Here is an 18,205-nt window from a genome sequence, read left to right as displayed (position 1 = left end):
ATTAAATGATGAAGATATGAGGGAAGCCATGAAATCTCTTAAGGAGAAAGGTATTAAATCTGAAGATGTGAAGAACTTACCTCCCATAGAAGATTTATGTAAGATAATTCCCCCTTCATCCATGATTGAGGTAAACTCTCTTCAACGCTTTACTAGGGAAGATGTTCCATATTCAATACCTCCTGCTCAATGCTTAGATGAGTTTGATAATTATATTGTTAAGCAAGAAAATTTTAATATGAGAGTAGAGAATCATTTAATGGAAAATTCTCAAGCTATTAGCAATTTGCATGATATTGTGGAGAGAAACCTCCAATTATGTTAAGATGCTTGTTAAACATTTTCAAATGGTTCAAACTCAAATTGATCAACTCACTAAAGTGCAAAATGACTTGTTAAAAAATAATTCTAAAGAGAAACATGCTTATGAAGTAACAACTAGAGGCAGTGTCTCTACCCAGGATCCTCTATATCCTGAAGGGCATCCCAAAAGAGTTGAACCAAAATTCTCAACGAATAGAACCTAGTGCTCCTTCTAAGAAAAAGAAGAAGAAACATAAAAATGTTGTAGAATCCTCTGAACCTGTTAATGATCCTAATAGTATTTCTATTTCTGATGCTGAAACTGAAAGTGGTAATGAACATGATAATGATAATGATAAGAATGATGCTTCTGATAAAGAAGAGGTTGAAGATGAACCTGAAAAGCATGCTAAAAATAAAAAGTATACTAAAGAAGATTTTATTGCTAAGAAACATGGTAATGAAAGAGAACCTTGGGTACAAAAGCAAATGCCTTTTCCTGCTAAGAAACTAAAATCAAAGGAAGAAGAACATTATAATAAATTTTGCGATTGGATGAAACCTTTATTCTTGCAAATCCCTTTGACTGATGCTATTAAATTGCCTCCTTATTCAAAGTATATGAAAGATATTGTCTCTAACAAAAGGAAAATTCCTAATGAGGAGATTTCCTCTATGCTTGCTAATTACTCTTTCAATGGCAAAGTTCCAAAGAAGTTGGGCGACCCAGGTATACCGACTATTCCTTGTTCTATTAAGAATAACTATGTTAGAACTGCTCTATGTGATTTGGGAGCCGGTGTTAGTGTTATGCGTTTTTCTCTTTACAAGAGACTTTATTTAGATAAGTTGATACCGACTGATATATCTTTGCAAATGGCTGATAAATGTACTGCTATTCCTGTTGGTATATGTGAGGATGTTCCTGTTCAAGTTACTAATAACTGCTTGATATTAACTGATTTTGTTGTGTTGGAAATGCCTGAAGATGATAATATGTCTATTATTCTTGGGAGACCTTTTCTTAACACCGCAGGGGCCGTTATTGATTGCAATAAAGGAAAAGTTACTTTCAATGTCGATGACAAGGAGCATACCGTTTATTTTCCCAAGAGGATTGATAAAGTATGTGGAGTTAATACAATTTCTAATGTGAGAACTATCAAAATTGGAGATATTGATTGTCCTATATATGAGCCTAAAGAAGGATATCAAAATCTTATGATTGGATCCATATCAATACAATTCAAGGTAACATGATTGATTTGAGGTTTATTTCTTCTTATGCTATGTAAAATTTATTTGGTGGCAAGACTTGATCAACCTTGTTAACAAATACTTTTTATATGCATAGAGGAGGTAAACAACATTTCTTTCTTCCTCCACTTGTTCTACTTGCTGTAGCACTTTTGTTTTGCAAAGTTCTTTAATCAATTAAAGATTTCAAAATCTTTTCCCGCCCAGTAATAATAAATTTAATACCCATAAATGTGCATTTTTCAAAGTTTTCAAAAATTCACAAAAATTATACCGTTGGTCCTATTTTTCGAAGACGCACCTGGGAGCACCTGGGGATGACCAGTGGGGCACCCCAGGGTGGCACCCCACAGGCTGGCGCGGCCTGGAAGGGGGGCGCGCCACCCTGGCGTGTGGGCTCCCCCTTGCCCCACTACTTTATCTTTTCCTCCCACTCTCTTCTCTCTCCCGAAAAAACCATCACCAGCTTTCTCTCACTCGTGTTTCTGCTCAAGAGCTCAAGATTTCTCGATCTCTTTGCTCAGCCCAGATTTCTGTCTGAAATTTGGCACATTTGCTCTCCGGTATGTGACTCCTCCGATTATCCAAGTAGAATTTTGTTTGGTTGAGTATATCTTGAATATTTTGCTGCTGTAGATAACATGTTTAGTGAGCTTGCATGCTTGTTCTAAGTTGTAAAAACTAGTTTTGATGCATGATTAGCACTCTAGCAAGTTCCTATAGTAGTTTCCCTCAATTATATGCCACCAAATCAAATTTTATATTGATTGTTGAAAATTTCAGAAAAGGGAGATGGATAATTATAACTTTGGAGAAGTGTTTGAGAGAGAGACGACAAGCACGGGAAGGCCCTCTAGGACCGCCACTCGATTCAGGCGATCCTATAATGAGGATGTCATCGCGCCAAGCTTCGAGCCCGAAGAGGACAATGGAGTCCCTAACGCTTCATCTTTCCCATGTTATGACTTTTTGAGTAATGCAGGGTTGCTGAATGATTTCTTGACCCTCGTTGATAAGGCGGGCTTAACCGCCTATATGGGAGATGAAAGGGAGCAATGCCTCATGCTCACTAAAATCTTTGTTGAGAGCTTCAAGTTCAACAACAAGCACTATCACCCGACAGTTGCATTCAAGATCTATGGTAATCCTGTTACTATGAAATTGGAAGAATTTTGTGTTGCATTGGATATTGCCCCTGTAGGTACATCGAAGAGGGTTGAGGACAATCCCAGGGCTTTGCTTGAGCTCTATCGAGAGAACACCAATGATGATTGCCGCACCATTCAGCGTGGCAAGATAAGAAACATCCAACTCCCCGCCATTAAGTATTTTGCTTATTACCTTGCTACTAGCATTCTTGGTAGGGAGAACACTAGCAATATTTCTAGCTATCATCTTGCTTTCTTAATTGCTGCACTCACTGGAGAGACACCTTATCATCTTGGTGCTCTTATTGCTCGCCGCTTGTCTAGCAGGGGGCCTATTTTTGGAGGAATTATTGCATCACACATTTTAGCACATCTAGAACTTCCTCTTGATCCTACGGATGTGCAATTAACTCCTATAAGGCTTGATATTGCTGCTATGAAGAGCCATCAATTTGTTACAGCTGACTCTAGTTCAGATAATATGGTCTATAGAATGTTGTTTGCTGACGGGGATGAGAGGGAAATCCCTTTGCCACAGCCAGATTTGTTCAGTGTTGACAGGAAACCATGGTCGCGCTCTAAGGAGGAGGTGGATGAGAAAATGAAGATACAGGGCTTCCACCAGCAGCATGACTCCGAGGACGCCGAGCCCTCCTACGACTACACCATCACGTATCCAGGTGCTTCTTCCAGCACATACCCGGAATATGATCCATCTTCGTCGTACTACGGAGGTGCTACTTCATGGGCACCATGGGATTGAGCTCCACTTAGGCCAAAAGCCTAAGCTTGGGGGGAGGTATACCGGCATCACTCATTCTTTGCATATTATGATTGCTGGATACTTGTATATACTTGTTTAGCTTCTTGAAGTGGTTTTCTAATAAGAGGAAGATGATGTTTGGGGAAGTGCTGATTGAAAACAGATTTTGGACTGTTACCAAAAAAATTCTCAAAAACAGCCAGGACGTTATTTTGCGAAGCCAATTTTTGTGCATGTTCCCCAGGTTGTTATCTAACTTTCATTAGTTGAACACTTTTCGAGCTGGGCAGCGGAAGAATTTCTTAAAAATCTATTACTGTACTGCTGTCAAGTTTGACGAATTCCTGCTGCTTTGTGTTTATGTGACTTTTCTAGTTTTCATTTTCTAGTTTTTGCTTTGTTTCTTTCCTAAAACACAAAAAGACCAAAAATATTTCTGTTGTTTCTCTTCACCCTTTGCTTATTTTGGTTTCTTGCTTTTACTTTGCTTCATTTGCTATCGTTGGTTTGCTATAAGAAAATCCAAAAAGATTTTGCTTTGTTCGCTTGTTTTCTTTTGTTCTTGTTTCCAATTCGAAAACACCAAAAATATTTTATGTTCTTCTTTGGTTTTGTAAAGTTCATTATGAGTTCAATGGTATTCAGTGGCTGGAGCGTGGTTTTCATTTCATATTATTCAAGCTACACAAGTGAAAGGCAATAATGACGATCTACGACAATTCGACTGTGGTGAGAGGCTGGTATGAACTCTATTTGTTTTCATTTTTGTACATATACTCATCCATGTGAGCATGCTTAGTTGGTTCATGTGAGGTATATGTCATTTAAGAAAGTCTAGTAGCTCATGATCTCTCATGTTTAGCTCCAATTTATTAATATGAGTAGCATGTCATGGATGTTTGCTTGCATTGTTTTATTCATAAATAGGTATGAGATTGTGGTATCCTCCTCTGAATAATTCATTTGAACTGACTTGGCACATGCTCACACATGCATATGACTGAACAAAAGTCAATTAAGCCTCGATGATTTACTTTGCTTCAGAGTTCTTGTATCACTTTTATGCCTCCGTTAATTTATTTTGCCGCAAGCATGATTATGACAGTGACTGCTCTCTTGAATTGTCGCTCCTCATTCTATTGCTAGCCTTCACTTGTACTGAGAGGGAATGCTGCTCGTGCTTCCAAACCCCTGAAAACCAAGTTGTTCCAAAGTGTCCACCATAAATACCTATGCATGGCATTTCAAACCATTCCAAGTAAATTCTCATGCGCTACCTTTAAACCTTCAAAATGCTTCTCAATTTGTGTTAATGTTTTATAGCTCATGAGGAAGTATGTGGTGTTTATCTTTCAACCTTGTCATTTACTTTTGACAGACTTTGATAATAAGAGCTGGCAACGGGGTGCCCAGCCCCAATTAATAACTTTATTAATAATTCTCTTCACATGTTTTGCTCTGATTCATCAGTAAGCAACTTAATTTTCCAAATAGACACTCCTCCATGGTATGAGATTGATGGAAGGCACCCGAGGATTCGGTTAGCCATGGCTTGTGTAAGCAAAGGTTGGGGGAGTGTCACTCATAATAAAAACTAAAGTACGTGTGTAAACAAAAGAGAAGAGGGATGATCTACCTTGCTGGTAGAAATAACGTCCTTCATGGGATCCGCTCTTGAAAGTTTGGTTGGCGAGGTAGTTGGTGTACCCATTACCATTCGTTGACAATAACAAACACCTCTCAAAATAATTTTACTCCTGTTTTAAAAATGAAAAGCTCTAGCGCATGTTAATCCCTGCTTCCCTCTGCGAAGGGTCAATCTTTTACTTTCATGTTGTGTCACCATACTTTCTTTGAGCACTTTCTTGAGAGCACAACTGTCATTCTTAGTATAATATGCTTGTCCCAAAATATGATTGACTATGGTATAACTTTGATGCTTTTATCTTTGACAATCTCTATTTCTAGTCTTTCTATGAACCTCAGAGGTGCCTGAGCATTTATGTTTTGTTGATCAAATACGGGCAAGCGAGATACCACTTTATCATACCCTTTTATGAACATTGCAATCCTGCTTATAGACATGATTCATGATGCTTATTATTGATTTGTTGGTACCTTTCCATGATTGACATAGCTATTGGATGATCTTATTTGCATGTATCTTGTTATGAATTGCCTAAGTACTTGTCCATATCATGAGAATATTTACATCATATGAATAAATGTGTTCGTGAAAGTTCTTTTATCGCACTCAGTTGTTAACTGAATTGCTTGAGGACAAGCAATAAGCTAAGCTTGGGGGGAGTTGATACGTCCAAAACGTATCTACTTTCCCGAACACTTTTGCTATTGTTTTGCCTCTAATTTGTGTATTTTGGATACAACTAACACGGACTAACGCTGTTTTCAGCAGAATTGCTCTGGTGTCTCGTTTTTGTGCAGAAATTCAACTTTCGGGAAAATCCTCGGAATTTATACCAAAGGGCCTATTTTACCAGAAGAATCATGGAGCCAGAAGGGCAGGCCTGGGGGAGGCCCAGGGCCCCCAGACGCTAGGCCGGCGCGGCCTGGAGGGGGGCGCGCCGCCCTAGCGTGTGGCCCCCTCGGCTGCCCTCTGACGCCCTCCTCTGGACTACTTAAAGGTTTCGATCTAAAAATGCGAGAGAGGAAGTCGAAGTCGCCAGAAACCCTCCAGAACGCCGCCACATTGCGAAACTCCGCCTCGGGACCAGAAACTCCGTTCTGGCACTCCGCTGGGACGGGGAATTGGAGGAGATCATCGCCATCATCACCACCGACGCCTCTCCATTGACCAGAAATGTTTCCCCCATCCATGTGTGAGTAATTCCCCCGCTGTAGGCTAAAGGGGATGGTAGGGATTGGATGAGATTGGTCATGTAATAGCATAAGATTGTTAGGGCATAGTGCCTAGTGTCCGTAATTGGTACTTTGATGATATTGTTGCAACTTGTTATGCTTAATGCTTGTCACTAGGGCCCGAGTGCCATGATCTCAGATCTGAACATGTTATTGTTTCATGATGATATGCATTGTTTTATGATCTTACCTGCAAGTTGTATACACATGTCGTTGTCCGGAACCCGAGGCCCTGAAGTGACAAAAATCGGGACAACCGGAGGGGAAGGCGGTGATGTGAGGATCACATGTGTTCACAGAATGTTAATGCTTTGCTCCGGTACTTTATTAAAAGGAGTACCTTAATATCCAGTAGATTCCCTAGAGGCCCGGCTGCCACCGGCTGGTAGGATAAAAGATGTTGTGCAAGTTTCTCATTGCGAGCACGTACGACTATATACGGAACACATGCCTATGGATTGCTTAGCACTTGGACACCGTTTTATTATTATCTGCAAATGCCCTGCTTTGATTGTTACATGAGTTTCTCTCATCCATGCAACGCCCGTCATCCATCCCTGTGCCTACAGTATTTTAATCCTGATGTGAACTGTAATCACTACTGCTGTCTTTGTTCCACTGCTGCTGTTATTTCACTACTGGTACTGCTATAAACTGTTACTACTGATAAACTCTTGCGAGCAAGTCTGTTTCCAGGTGCAGCTGAATTGACAACTCCGCTGTTAAGGCTTTCAAGTATTCTTTGTCTCCCCTTGTGTCGAATCAATAAATTGGGTTTTACTTCCCTCGAAGACTTTGCGATCCCCTATACTTGTGGGTCATCAATCTGTTTAAAAAAGAAAATAGACCAGCCATCAGACTCCAAGATAATTTCTTCTCTGAGGATGAAAAAATAACTTTGGAGGAAAATATAATGTTAGGGAGTGCCTTTACTGAAGAAGAGGTCAAAACTGCAGTTTTTGGATCTTATGCAGATGGGGCACCTGGACCTGATGGTATTCCCTTTATGTTTTATCAGAAGTTTTGGGATGTGATCAAACTTGACTTGATCAATATGTTTAATGCTTGGTTTGATGATAACTTAGACTTATATAGATTGAATTTTGCCATGATCACTCTTATACCTAAAGAAAATGAGGCTAGATCCATGAAGAAGTTTAGACCTATTAGCCTTTTGAATTGCTCTTTTAAGATTTTTACCAAAGTCCTGACTAATAGATTGGCTAAAATCATTGATAGACTTATTTCTTACCATCAATCAGCCTTCATTAGAGGAAGGTTTATTTTAGAAAGTGTTGTCACTGCACATGAAGTTATTCATGAAGTGCATAAGAATAAAGATAAAGGTTTAGTTTTAAAACTTGACTATGAGAAGGCATATGACAAGGTTAACCTAGATTTCCTGTATGAGGTTTTGGAACTCAGAGGCTTCAACCCACCTTCATTAGGTTTATTAAACAAATTACCCAAGGAGGATCTGTTGGGGTAAAGGTTAATGACATTGAGGGAGATTTTTTCTTGACTGGCAAAGGTTTAAGACAGGGGGACCCCATTGCCCCTCTCTTATTCAATTGCATTGTAGATGTTTTCTCTAGGATGTTAGTTAAAGGGACAGAAGGTGGTTTGATTAGTGGGCTCTGCCCCAATTTCTTACCTGGAGGAATTGTTAGTCTCCAATATGCTGATGATACTCTTTTGTTCCTTAAAAATGATCAGAGAGTTGCTTTAAATTTAAGATGGATTCTTACCTATTTTGAGCAAATTTCTGGTATGAGAGTTAATTTTCATAAAAGTGAACTTATTCCTATTAATATGGATACTAGTGAAACCCAACCTTTCTTGGATATTTTCCAATGTGTCATGGGAGGTTTTCCTGTTAAGTATCTAGGTATACCTTTGCATTATGATAGGTTGAGATGAGAGGATCTGCAACCTCTCATTGAGAACATTCTTAAAAGAATCACTGGCTGGAGGGGGAAACTTCTATCCTCTGCGGCCAAGAGAATTCTCATACAGTCTTGTTTAGCTAGTATCCCCATTTATCTTCTTTCCTTCTTTAAATTCCCAAAGTGGGCTCTGCATCTGATTGATTCACAGATGGTCAACTTTATGTGGAATGATGAAGAAGGCAATCATAAAATTCATTTAGCTAATTGGCCTTCCATCTGCATGAAAAAGGAATTTGGAGGTTTAGGTATTCCAAATCTCCAAGACCTAAACATTTGTTTGATTGGTTCTTGGATTAAGAGATACATCCAGAGTGAGGGGGCTCTATGGAGAAGAGTACTAGATGCTAAATATAACACTAGAAATCCAAACATTCTGTCCTGTCATGATATTCAGCCTTCCACTTTCTGGAAGGGTGTTATGTGGGCTACTAAAGCAGTGAAGTTTGGTTATAAATGGCATGTAGGGAATGGTAAATCCATAAAGTTCTGTGAAGACATTTGGTTTGGCAATTCCCCTTTGGCTACTCAATTATGGGATCTTTATTTTGTTTCTAACAAACAGAACAAAACCATTTCTGATATCTGGGATGGCCAGGAGATTAGAGGTACTTTTAGGAGAACCTTCACTGATGACATGATGGTTCAGTGGTTTGAGCTGCTAGAGATTGCTAAGACTATAACTTTCTCTCAAGAGGAAGATCAGCTGATCTGGCAATACACCTCTTCTGGGATTTATTCATCTAGCTCTCTATATGCTATCATTAATTTAAGAGGCGTCACTCCAGTTTATCTACCTGCTGTTTGGAAACTGAAAATCCCTCCTAGGATTCAAATTTTCTTATGGTTGTTTTCTCAGAATAAGATCATGACTAGGGATAATCTGAGAGCTAGAGGTATTCCTAAACCCATGAACTGTGAGATGTGTTCTGAATTTGAATCAGTTCACCATCTTATGTTTGAATGTATAGTGGCTAGATCTATTTGGAACTTGTTTGAAGAGATTTTTGAAGTGCATGTTACTAACTTTGAATCAATTGCTTCAAAATGGCTTTGTAACAAAAAGTTCATGCACTTTAATGTAGCTTCTTCAGCTGTTCTGTGGGGTTTATGGCTTAATAGAAATAGTCTTGTGTTTAACAAAACCACTTGGATTAATGTGAAACAGGTGTGGCGAAGGGTTCTCTTCCTCCTTCGGTACTGGTTGAAACCTTTCAAAGAACTAGAATCTAGAGGAAACGGTCGATTCATGGACCTGCTGCTAACCAGTTTAAGAGCTCCTCTCTGCCTCCCAGTGGGGTGAGATGTCCCTCCTTCGATTGGGTCTCTTCCTGGAACTCAAGTTTTGATGGCAGGGCAACGCTGGCCTACCTCCTGGACAATCCTGGTGACTCCCACAAGATTCATGTGGTCACCTGATCGTCTTGGACTGAGAAGGTGATGTAGTCTCAAGAGGATGCCAGGGGAAAACTGAGAAGTTTGGGAGCTGTGCTAGTATGCTCCTACCTATCTGTTTGGTTGTAATGGAATTAGTTATCGTATGTTTTTAGTGTGTGTTCACTGCTATAAGAACTGTTCCAGGGCTCGCTGGTATTTCGGAGTTGGTTGGGATGGCAGCCAATCTCCCCAGCAAAAAGCCTGTTTCTCTTTTCGTTTGTGTTGTTTTAGTTATCTTCTATAAAAGACTTGGCTTCCTTTTCAATGAAAATGGAGCTGGGGGGAGACCCCTGTTGATCTAAAAAAAAACGTAGCATGTCCAAAATCCCAATTTTGCTGCAATTCAGTTCGTGCGATCGTCCACAGACAAGGTTCAGATATTATGACATTACAGCATTGCACCAGTAGTACCTTCTAGGCCTGATGAGATTAAACATGGATAACCACGGCCGTCCCGAGATGCAACATAGATAGCACTATAGCAGCGGCAGATTGTGTGACGAAACTGAACTGGAAGTGTAAAAGGTTGGAGCTTGGACGAAGTGGAGAGAATAATAGGCCAGTTAAACGGCTGACGCGATCCTCGACTTCGATCAACGGTTCAAGCTGTTTCACCTGGTGGATAAGGCCCGTCCTGCAGTGAAGTGAAGAGAATGAATTGGAGAGCTCGATTCCATTTTTCTTTTTGCGGGAAATTGCACCATGCATTCATGGCGGCACATGGATGAACAGATCTGGTAGTAGCAAAGGCAGAGTACGTACTACACTGTGCGTACCTCTGAGATGTAGTATGTACGTTGGTCGGTCCATTCGGAGATTTTGGCGACCTCGTCCGGGTCGAGGAAGCTGGAGATGAAGGAGATGGCGACGTCCAGGTGCTTGACGGCGAGGCTCGTGAGGGAGCACGAGCGGTGGAGGTAGGTGAGCGCCAGGTCCACGTCCACGGTGCTTTCCGCCTGAGGGGGCTTGCCAGTGGCGGCTGGGTCGGTGTCGGGGTTGGGGAGGCGGCCCTCGAATCTATTGGCGAGGTGGCGGAGGTGCTCCTTGGCGGCGGCGATGAGGTCATCCGCGTAGCCGATCATGACTCCGACCAGCTGGCGGTGGCCGGAGGGTGGCCGGACGCCGACGAGGAGCTCGATGCAGCGGGGGAGGTGGTGTTCCAAGGAGAGCATGACGGCGTAGTAGGCGGACTCGACGCGGGCGAAGGCCTGGACCAGGGTGGTCGGTCGCGGGGAGTGCCACTGCCCGCGCAGCAGGCCGTAGAGCTGCTCGCTGGGGATGACGGCGAAGGCGGGGATGCTGAAGGAGAGGCTGTCGCGGTTCTCGGCCGCGGTCTCGAGGCAGTCCGCGAGGTAGCGGGCGCCGTAGTCGAGGCCCTTGGAGTAGACCTTGCGGAGGCCGGCGGCGACCTCCTCCTGGACCTCGTCTTCGGGGCTTGGCTGCTGCAGCCGGCGGCGGAGCTGCAGGAGGCGGTCGCGCTAGGCCCCGACGTTCTTCGTAGCGGACATGGCACGCACGAGGATACACGCTAGGTTCTCCCTGAGAACATGGGGCACCTCTCCTTCCATGGCCATGGCCGCCGCGTGATCTCTCTGTGAGGAGAAAAAACTCGAGTCTTGGGATGCGCCGCCGCCGCGGGCGAAGGAAGAGAAGGTGAGGGGCGAGCGCGCCGAATCGTGCCTCCTTTTTGGCGATGGGTCTGCAGGCTGGGCCCATCAGAACCGGCTTCCATGTTGTGCTCCTTCCTCTACCACTGCAAGACAACAATCACCGTAGCTGAATATTACCTCCATACCGGGCAATTACGTATTTCGAGATAAAAGTTTGACTACAAATTTAGTCAGCAAAAATAAAATATATACCACAAAAGTTATACCATTTAATTTATATTCAAAAGAAGTTTTCAATGACACATTTTTTGTAATATATATTCTATATTTTATTGACCAAATTGTTAGTTAAAGTTTTTCTCGAAAAACGTAATTGCCCTGTAAACCAGTATGGAGGGAGTTTAGGGCAGTGCTTGGCCTAGATGAGGAGGTCGTAATCGCTCCTCACGGTGTAGTTTCTCTTGTCAGCGCACGGGGAGGTAATTTAGCGCGAGTGCGAGCATGGCGGAGACGTTGCAGGAGCTGAAGGCACCTCTAGTGTACTGAGTGCTGCCGCCCTAACTTGGATAGCACACATATTTATTATGCAAGTTAATTTAGATCAAAATAGACTTCATAATATGAATATGAATAATATGAATATGAAGAAGGAAAGTCAGAGGAATGTAGCTTCCCTAACTTGGCTCCTTAAATTATTTTTATTCTCTTACACAAATAAAAGACTAGACATACTCATATCTAGGCCTATAGTACATGTACTCGTAGTTGCCCTCGTCGGAGGAGCCGTCGTCGCCGCTCGCCGAGCGCGGCTCGAACCTACGAGGCGGCGGTGGTGGTTGCATCCCGTAGAGGCTGTGATGTCGCACGCGCCGGGGATAGATGGCCGCATCCACTACATCGTAGGCCCCGTTGCCACCACGGTGTGCACGACATGCCTATTCCTCCTTCACCCACCATGACCGGCCAGCCTCCACCAGCTAAGACAGTGGCGGTTTGAGAGAGGCGCAGATGTTCACGTGTTGGCCCGGGAAATCCTTCGGGTCACCGGGGCACCTAAAGTCGTTGGCGACCATGGCGTACTCCGACGGCGCCTTCCACTCTGGTCCCTCCTTCGGCTCCTGCAGCCTCGGGGAGGGGGGAGGGGGGGAGGGAATATGGCATACGGGTAATGAAGCCGCCACCGTCACTGCCACCGTTCTTCGGTGGATGGAAGTGAGGGTATCGTAGACGAGGGTAGTCGCTCGTCAAAATGTGGTTCATCACTCACTCGAGGGTCCGGCTGCCCAATCATAGCCGCCGTCCGGTCTCGTTGTTATCCACGGGAGGCGACCCGTCCCCCTCGTACCTGGCGAGCTCCATATCCTAGCGATTGGCGAAGGAGGTGTCCCAAGTTGTGACGTTGTCGAGATTCCAGCGGGGATCCATGTGGCGAGTGCTTGGATTTTTGACACTCGACAAAGAGCGATAGCGGCGCCAAAGATGCGATTTTCGATTCATGAAACCATTACTTGGTTTGGCGGACATTTTCAATCAACCAAAGACGGCCGCTACTTCATTTAAAGAGATCGTGATTGCGTCGGTCCCATTCAAGTAGCTCACGATGATTTGGCGCGAATGTTACTAAATCTTACCAACAACAAATAAAGATGTCACTCCGTGAGTTAATAGTCCATATCAAATTTAATTTATTTCCTTTATTTTAACACACCATATGCAAGCACGAGGTTTAATCATGTAAAGGACGTGGATGACTGTACGAGTGTAGACTAGCTAGCTAGCCAGCCCTGGTGAAGTTGAAGTTGCTGCATGAGAAGCCTCTGGCGGGGAGGTAGCCGGTGAAGCTGAGCTGCTGCTTGGCGTTGTCGACCGCCACGAGCCTGTTCTCGAGCTGGAACCCTCCGATGAGCACCGGCGGCCCCGTGGTGCTGCCGGACGATTTCAGAAACGCGAAGCACGCCGTCTTGGAGTTCACCTGCGCCATGGAGTTGCCGCCGCCGACCGTGAAGTTGGTCCCGCCCTCGAGCAGCACGTCCACCTGCGGCACGGAGTAGCCCGACAGTGACGAGCCGAGCTTGGACGCGTCGTAGCAGAGCTCGAACGGTGCCACGGCGGCGACCTTGGCGGTCTGGCCCAGCGCGCGGTCGAAGGCCGCGATGACGCGGCTGTACACGTCGGCGCGGAGCTGCGTGTAGGTGACGGTCGTGGAGAGGCCGACGACGAGCGGGCCGGCGGCGGCGACGGAGCCGTCGATGGCGACGCCGCCGGTGGCCGTGACGAAGTAGCCGGGGTTCCCAGCGAAGGGCTGGCGGAGCGGGACCGGGTCGGAGAGGAGCGTGGTGATGGCCTCGCGGTCGGCGGGCGGGGCGAGGTAGAACGGGCCGCCGCCGAAGATGGCCGCGCCCACGCCGTTGCCGCTGAACCCGGTCCTGCCGTCGCTCGGGAGGCAGAGCGCGAAGGAGTTGGCCACCTTCTGCGTGCTGGCGACCTGCGCCGGGAACGAGGCGCTGGAGCGCCCAAGCCCCGCGACGCCAGCGGCACCGGACGGGGCCGCTGCGCAGGTGGCGGTGGCGGCGAAGGAGACCGGGGACAGCGGATTGGCACCGTTGGTGGTGTTGGCGGAGAGCGTCACGGTCGTGGTGGTCCCGCTGCTGCACGGAGTCGTGATGGCCGGCGCGGAGAGGTCGAGGACGAGCGGGCGGCCGGCCCTGAGGGGTGCCGTGTACAGGGCTGTAGACGCCGCGCCCTTGTTGATTTTTATGAGCAACGGCGCGCTCGCCGCCGTGCACGCGCACAGCGCGAGGAGGACGAAGAAGATGACTGGTTTGAGTTGCGACATTGTGATTTTGGGTTTGGGTTGGGCAGCTCGATCAGCTCAGGTTGATGCTGTGAACCAATGCACGTACGTGCGCTATATATAAGCTGGAGCCTGGGGCTCGATCCATGTGAAGACTATTCAGATCAGATGGACCAATACATGCGTGGTCAACATTGCGATCAATGTTGCTTGACGAACCAGAGTTCCTTTTTTCTACGTTATCACAGTCATAGTATCTGATTCTTCTCGTTCAAAGTCCAGCTCCCTCATGAGCATGGCATTATCCAATTAAGATCCTGCATGCGTGCACTAATTTACATCCACTTTATGTCTCAGTGTTCACAACTACATTCTCCTTTGAGTTCTTCTGGACCGTGCGGTTCAGCTAGCAGTGCAGATTGACAATATACAGTGATAGCAATACGGAAACTACAAAAATGTAGCTCGGGCTACTTTATTGTAGGCCGTTTTTAATTAGTTTTTTTTTAAATGTCATTTTAAATTTCCAAAAAAAAAATCTGAAAAGAATTATAGATGTTGACGATCGTGTATTCTACCGACAAAAAAATCTCAACTCAAAACACCTTGTATTTCTAGCCACATAAATGACAAAATCCAACTTTTTTTTGGATGTTTCAAAATGTGCAGATTTCTAGTCTTACTATTTTTTTGCAGCCTTTTCTTAAGGATTATAACGCTGGATAGCTTTTTTATATTGTTAGAAATAAAAAATCCTATGTCGTTTATTGACCTCTCTTCCCCAATGCATGTTCTCTTTTTTTCTCTCTATTCTCTCATGCATGTTAGACTATTGGTGCATGCACTAATTGATGAGTAAAGTTATGAATTTTCTTGGTCTAATTAAATCGGGGAACATAGGGAGTATAAGGCATTCTCGATTTAAAATTTTGCATGTTTATAGAATCGGTTTCGCTAGTTCTCTGAACTATCTTAGTAGAACTATCTTAGTTCTCATTCGAGTCTTGCACCATGAGATTTTCACCGTGATCCGTGCACTTGGGTTGCTGGTTGGGGTTGCAACTGGTTCCTTTTTTGTTGCAACTGACCAGGAAAAATGCCTTCATGCCATTAGATTATCTTTGTGATTTGTGCTAATGGTGAGTTGTAGCATTGTTGCGAATGAGATTTGATGACACCATCTAACCGATAACTAAGTAATTGATAGATCTCCGTCGACTGAGAACTAGTCACACCTTTAATTCGTAAAATACAACATTACCTACATGTAAGATTTTTATTCAGATTTTTTGGAACTTCAAAATGTCATTAAAAACGAACTATCTTCCAGGTTGCTCTATAACATGTCGCACTAGATAACCATATACTATAGTTACAAGAATTGCATGCGTGTTCGGGTGATCAATGGTTTGCTTGAGGAACCTGAATTTCTTTTCTTTTTTCGACGTCTTTAAACGCACCACGTAAGAGTCGCGTGCACTGATTGGCAGCCGATTGACAGTCCCATTTCCATCACATGCATGGGTTAAGTCGTTAGCAGATAAGATGAAGTAGCTGGAGGAGCTGATGGTCGATGTCGCTCAGGGTGTGCACTGTGCTTGTACATGTCGGCTGGGTTACTTCGTTCCGTCATCACCTACCATGGTACAGCTGTCCGAAGTGCACAGCTTCCAGATGTTTTGACTGGATCGCTCCAGGTTTGGCAGGATTCGATCGAGATGCATGCATCAATCACGCGCGAAAGCAATTTACGAGCTTGGCGGCAACGCCGGAAGAGAGTCCAGGGGAGCGGCAACGTTGCCGTCTTCTTCCGTCCTCGTGTTAAATTATCGGAGCGAGAGCGGTCACCATTCGATGGGCCACGGCGATGCCGGCTTGATTTCTTGGAGCGGCAACGTTGTTTTCTGATGTTTATGGCGCAACCACCCGTCGGTGGCCGCTGCGGTGCGGTGCATCGATCGTGTGATCAGAGTTGTGTGCGTGCCGTCTGCAAGCCAGCCCTGTTGTTTCCCTGTTTACGAACTGGTGCTGATTGCATGGCAGCAGTCGGGACATGCACACATCTCATCGGCAACAGGGGAATTCGGTTGTGCATATCATTGGTGTGCAGGCTGGCGATTTACACAAAAATAACTCTTTGTTGCAACTATAGCACAGACTGATCCTCCGAGCAAACTATTTCACCCATCTAACCCTTTTGTGTGGCGCCCCTCTCATGGGCGCCACACATGACTGTGTGTCGCCCGTTACTGCGGCGCCACTCTCCCAGTCGACATGGCGCCCTCGACGCTGAGCTGGTTCACCGATCCGACGTGGCAGGACGTGTGGTGCCGCTCCCATCGGCGCCACACATGCACTTCTAATTGCCCAAAACATACTGTAAGACAAATGGTCTGGGACTTAGCCGTTTTGGGGAGGCTCTATGTGTGGCGCCGATGGGAGGGGCGCCACACTTCACACTGTGGCGCCGATGCCACGGGCGCCACACAAACATCCTCGCCAAAACGGCTAAGGACCAAGAGTCCGGAGCCACTGGATGTTTTGACATATAATCAACATATGTGGCACTGATGCCATGGGCGCCACATAGTGAGGTGTGGCGCCAGTGTGAGGGGCGTCACTTGTTGACTTGTGTTAAAACCATGAAGATTCTTGCCTTAGTTAAACAGTTTTGAACACAACAATACCAATTTCATACACATAGGACATACACATATAACACATCATAGCTCACATCGTAGCACGTAGATTCAAACAACAAGTATCAACAATAGACATGGTTCGAAATGACATATAGTTCACAACACGTAGCAATGACATAGAGTTTAGAACACGTAGCAATGAAGATAGAGTTCACAACACAAATCGATCTATCCTCGACGTCCCCTCCTCACAGGCTGCTTCCGGACGGCCATCCTTTTCGTCCGCTGCCGTGGCTCTTGTTGCTGCTGCTCCTCCACCTCCTCCTCCTCTGAAGATAACGGCTCGTCGTTCCTCATCCTCCTCAAAGATGATCTCTGCGGCGGCGCCTCATCCTCCTCAATGACAACCTTCTTTCCTCGGTTGACATAATCTTCCGGAGTGTATCGGTTTAGAGCCTTGCCCCTTGGCTTCAACTGGTAAGCTGACCGTGTGGCTTGCTTCTTGCCGCGACTAATGCTTTGACTCCGAATTTCCTCGTCGTCAGGAATCTTCACAAACATGAACACATGAGATTACAAAAGTTGAAATTAGTAAGAACATGTTTGACAGCAACAAAATAGTCCATACCCTCCGGCTCTTCAGAAGAGGATGTAGGAATTTCGGCGTCGCGGCAACCTTGCAAGTTGGCTAACCGCCGAATCTTTCATGCAGTGTTCTGCGTCAAGGAACTCATGGTTACAAAGCCACCCGAACATAATAGCTTACATTCAAAGTTGGTGATCGTACCTTAATGAAATACCGCAACGGTCCGACAGGCTGTTCATCTCTCTGGCTCTGGTCCCAAGCAATCTCGCACTCCTTAGCTGTTTTTGTGATCTCGGACCGCTGTGACAAACATATTATACACAATTTAAACGAGCACATGCCAATGTAGATGATGTACTAGCTAATGAGAGAATACATTACCACGAAGTTCAGCTCGGAAACAATAGAAGTCGATCTCCCTTTGCGAGCATAGATGTCGTGCTGGCTTTGCGCAACCTCATCGAACTCGATGGGGTCGTCCAAGATGTCGTTATCATACGCGTGGTTCACTAACTCGATATGCGTGCTTTGATGAAACCACTGGAGATAGTTGTTGAGCCATTTCTAACAAATATGAGCAACACATACATGAGAATATATCCAAATAAGCCATCACACACATACATCATATACATACATATACATACTTATCTAGGGATAAAACATCATATTATGAGTCATTCCTAACAAATATGAGTTATTCAATCACAAATATGAGTTATTCCATCACAAATAATGGTCATATGTAACACGAGGATACGTAGCAAAGAAGAATCTGTTCGAGAATGCCCAGTTGGAGGAAGAACTGGTAATTCGTAATGGAAGGAAAATGAAATCAA

The 18,205-nt window shown here is 44.8% G+C and overlaps 2 protein-coding genes across 2 annotated transcripts; both read right to left on the bottom strand.

Annotated features, from left to right (window-relative positions):
• Window positions 1–10,066: 10,066 nt before the first annotated feature.
• Window positions 10,067–12,853, bottom strand: LOC127340936 (uncharacterized). The gene is made up of 2 exons (XM_051366706.2): window positions 10,511–12,853; window positions 10,067–10,368 (listed from the first exon to the last, which is right to left on the bottom strand). Exons 1-2 carry the CDS (start codon window positions 10,904–10,906, stop codon window positions 10,336–10,338), a joined length of 429 nt encoding a protein of 142 aa, XP_051222666.1. The 5' UTR covers window positions 10,907–12,853; the 3' UTR covers window positions 10,067–10,335.
• Window positions 12,854–13,005: 152 nt separating this feature from the next.
• Window positions 13,006–14,249, bottom strand: LOC127340934 (chitinase CLP). Its single transcript, XM_051366704.2, has one exon. It carries the CDS (start codon window positions 14,178–14,180, stop codon window positions 13,119–13,121), a length of 1,062 nt encoding a protein of 353 aa, XP_051222664.1. The 5' UTR covers window positions 14,181–14,249; the 3' UTR covers window positions 13,006–13,118.
• Window positions 14,250–18,205: the final 3,956 nt, after the last annotated feature.

This window comes from Lolium perenne, chromosome 3 (genome assembly GCF_019359855.2).
Source record: "Lolium perenne isolate Kyuss_39 chromosome 3, Kyuss_2.0, whole genome shotgun sequence".
In the NCBI taxonomy this organism is placed as follows: domain Eukaryota; kingdom Viridiplantae; phylum Streptophyta; class Magnoliopsida; order Poales; family Poaceae; genus Lolium; species Lolium perenne.
Note: the sequence above shows the minus strand (reverse complement) of the source record. Positions and strands in the feature narration are given on the sequence as shown.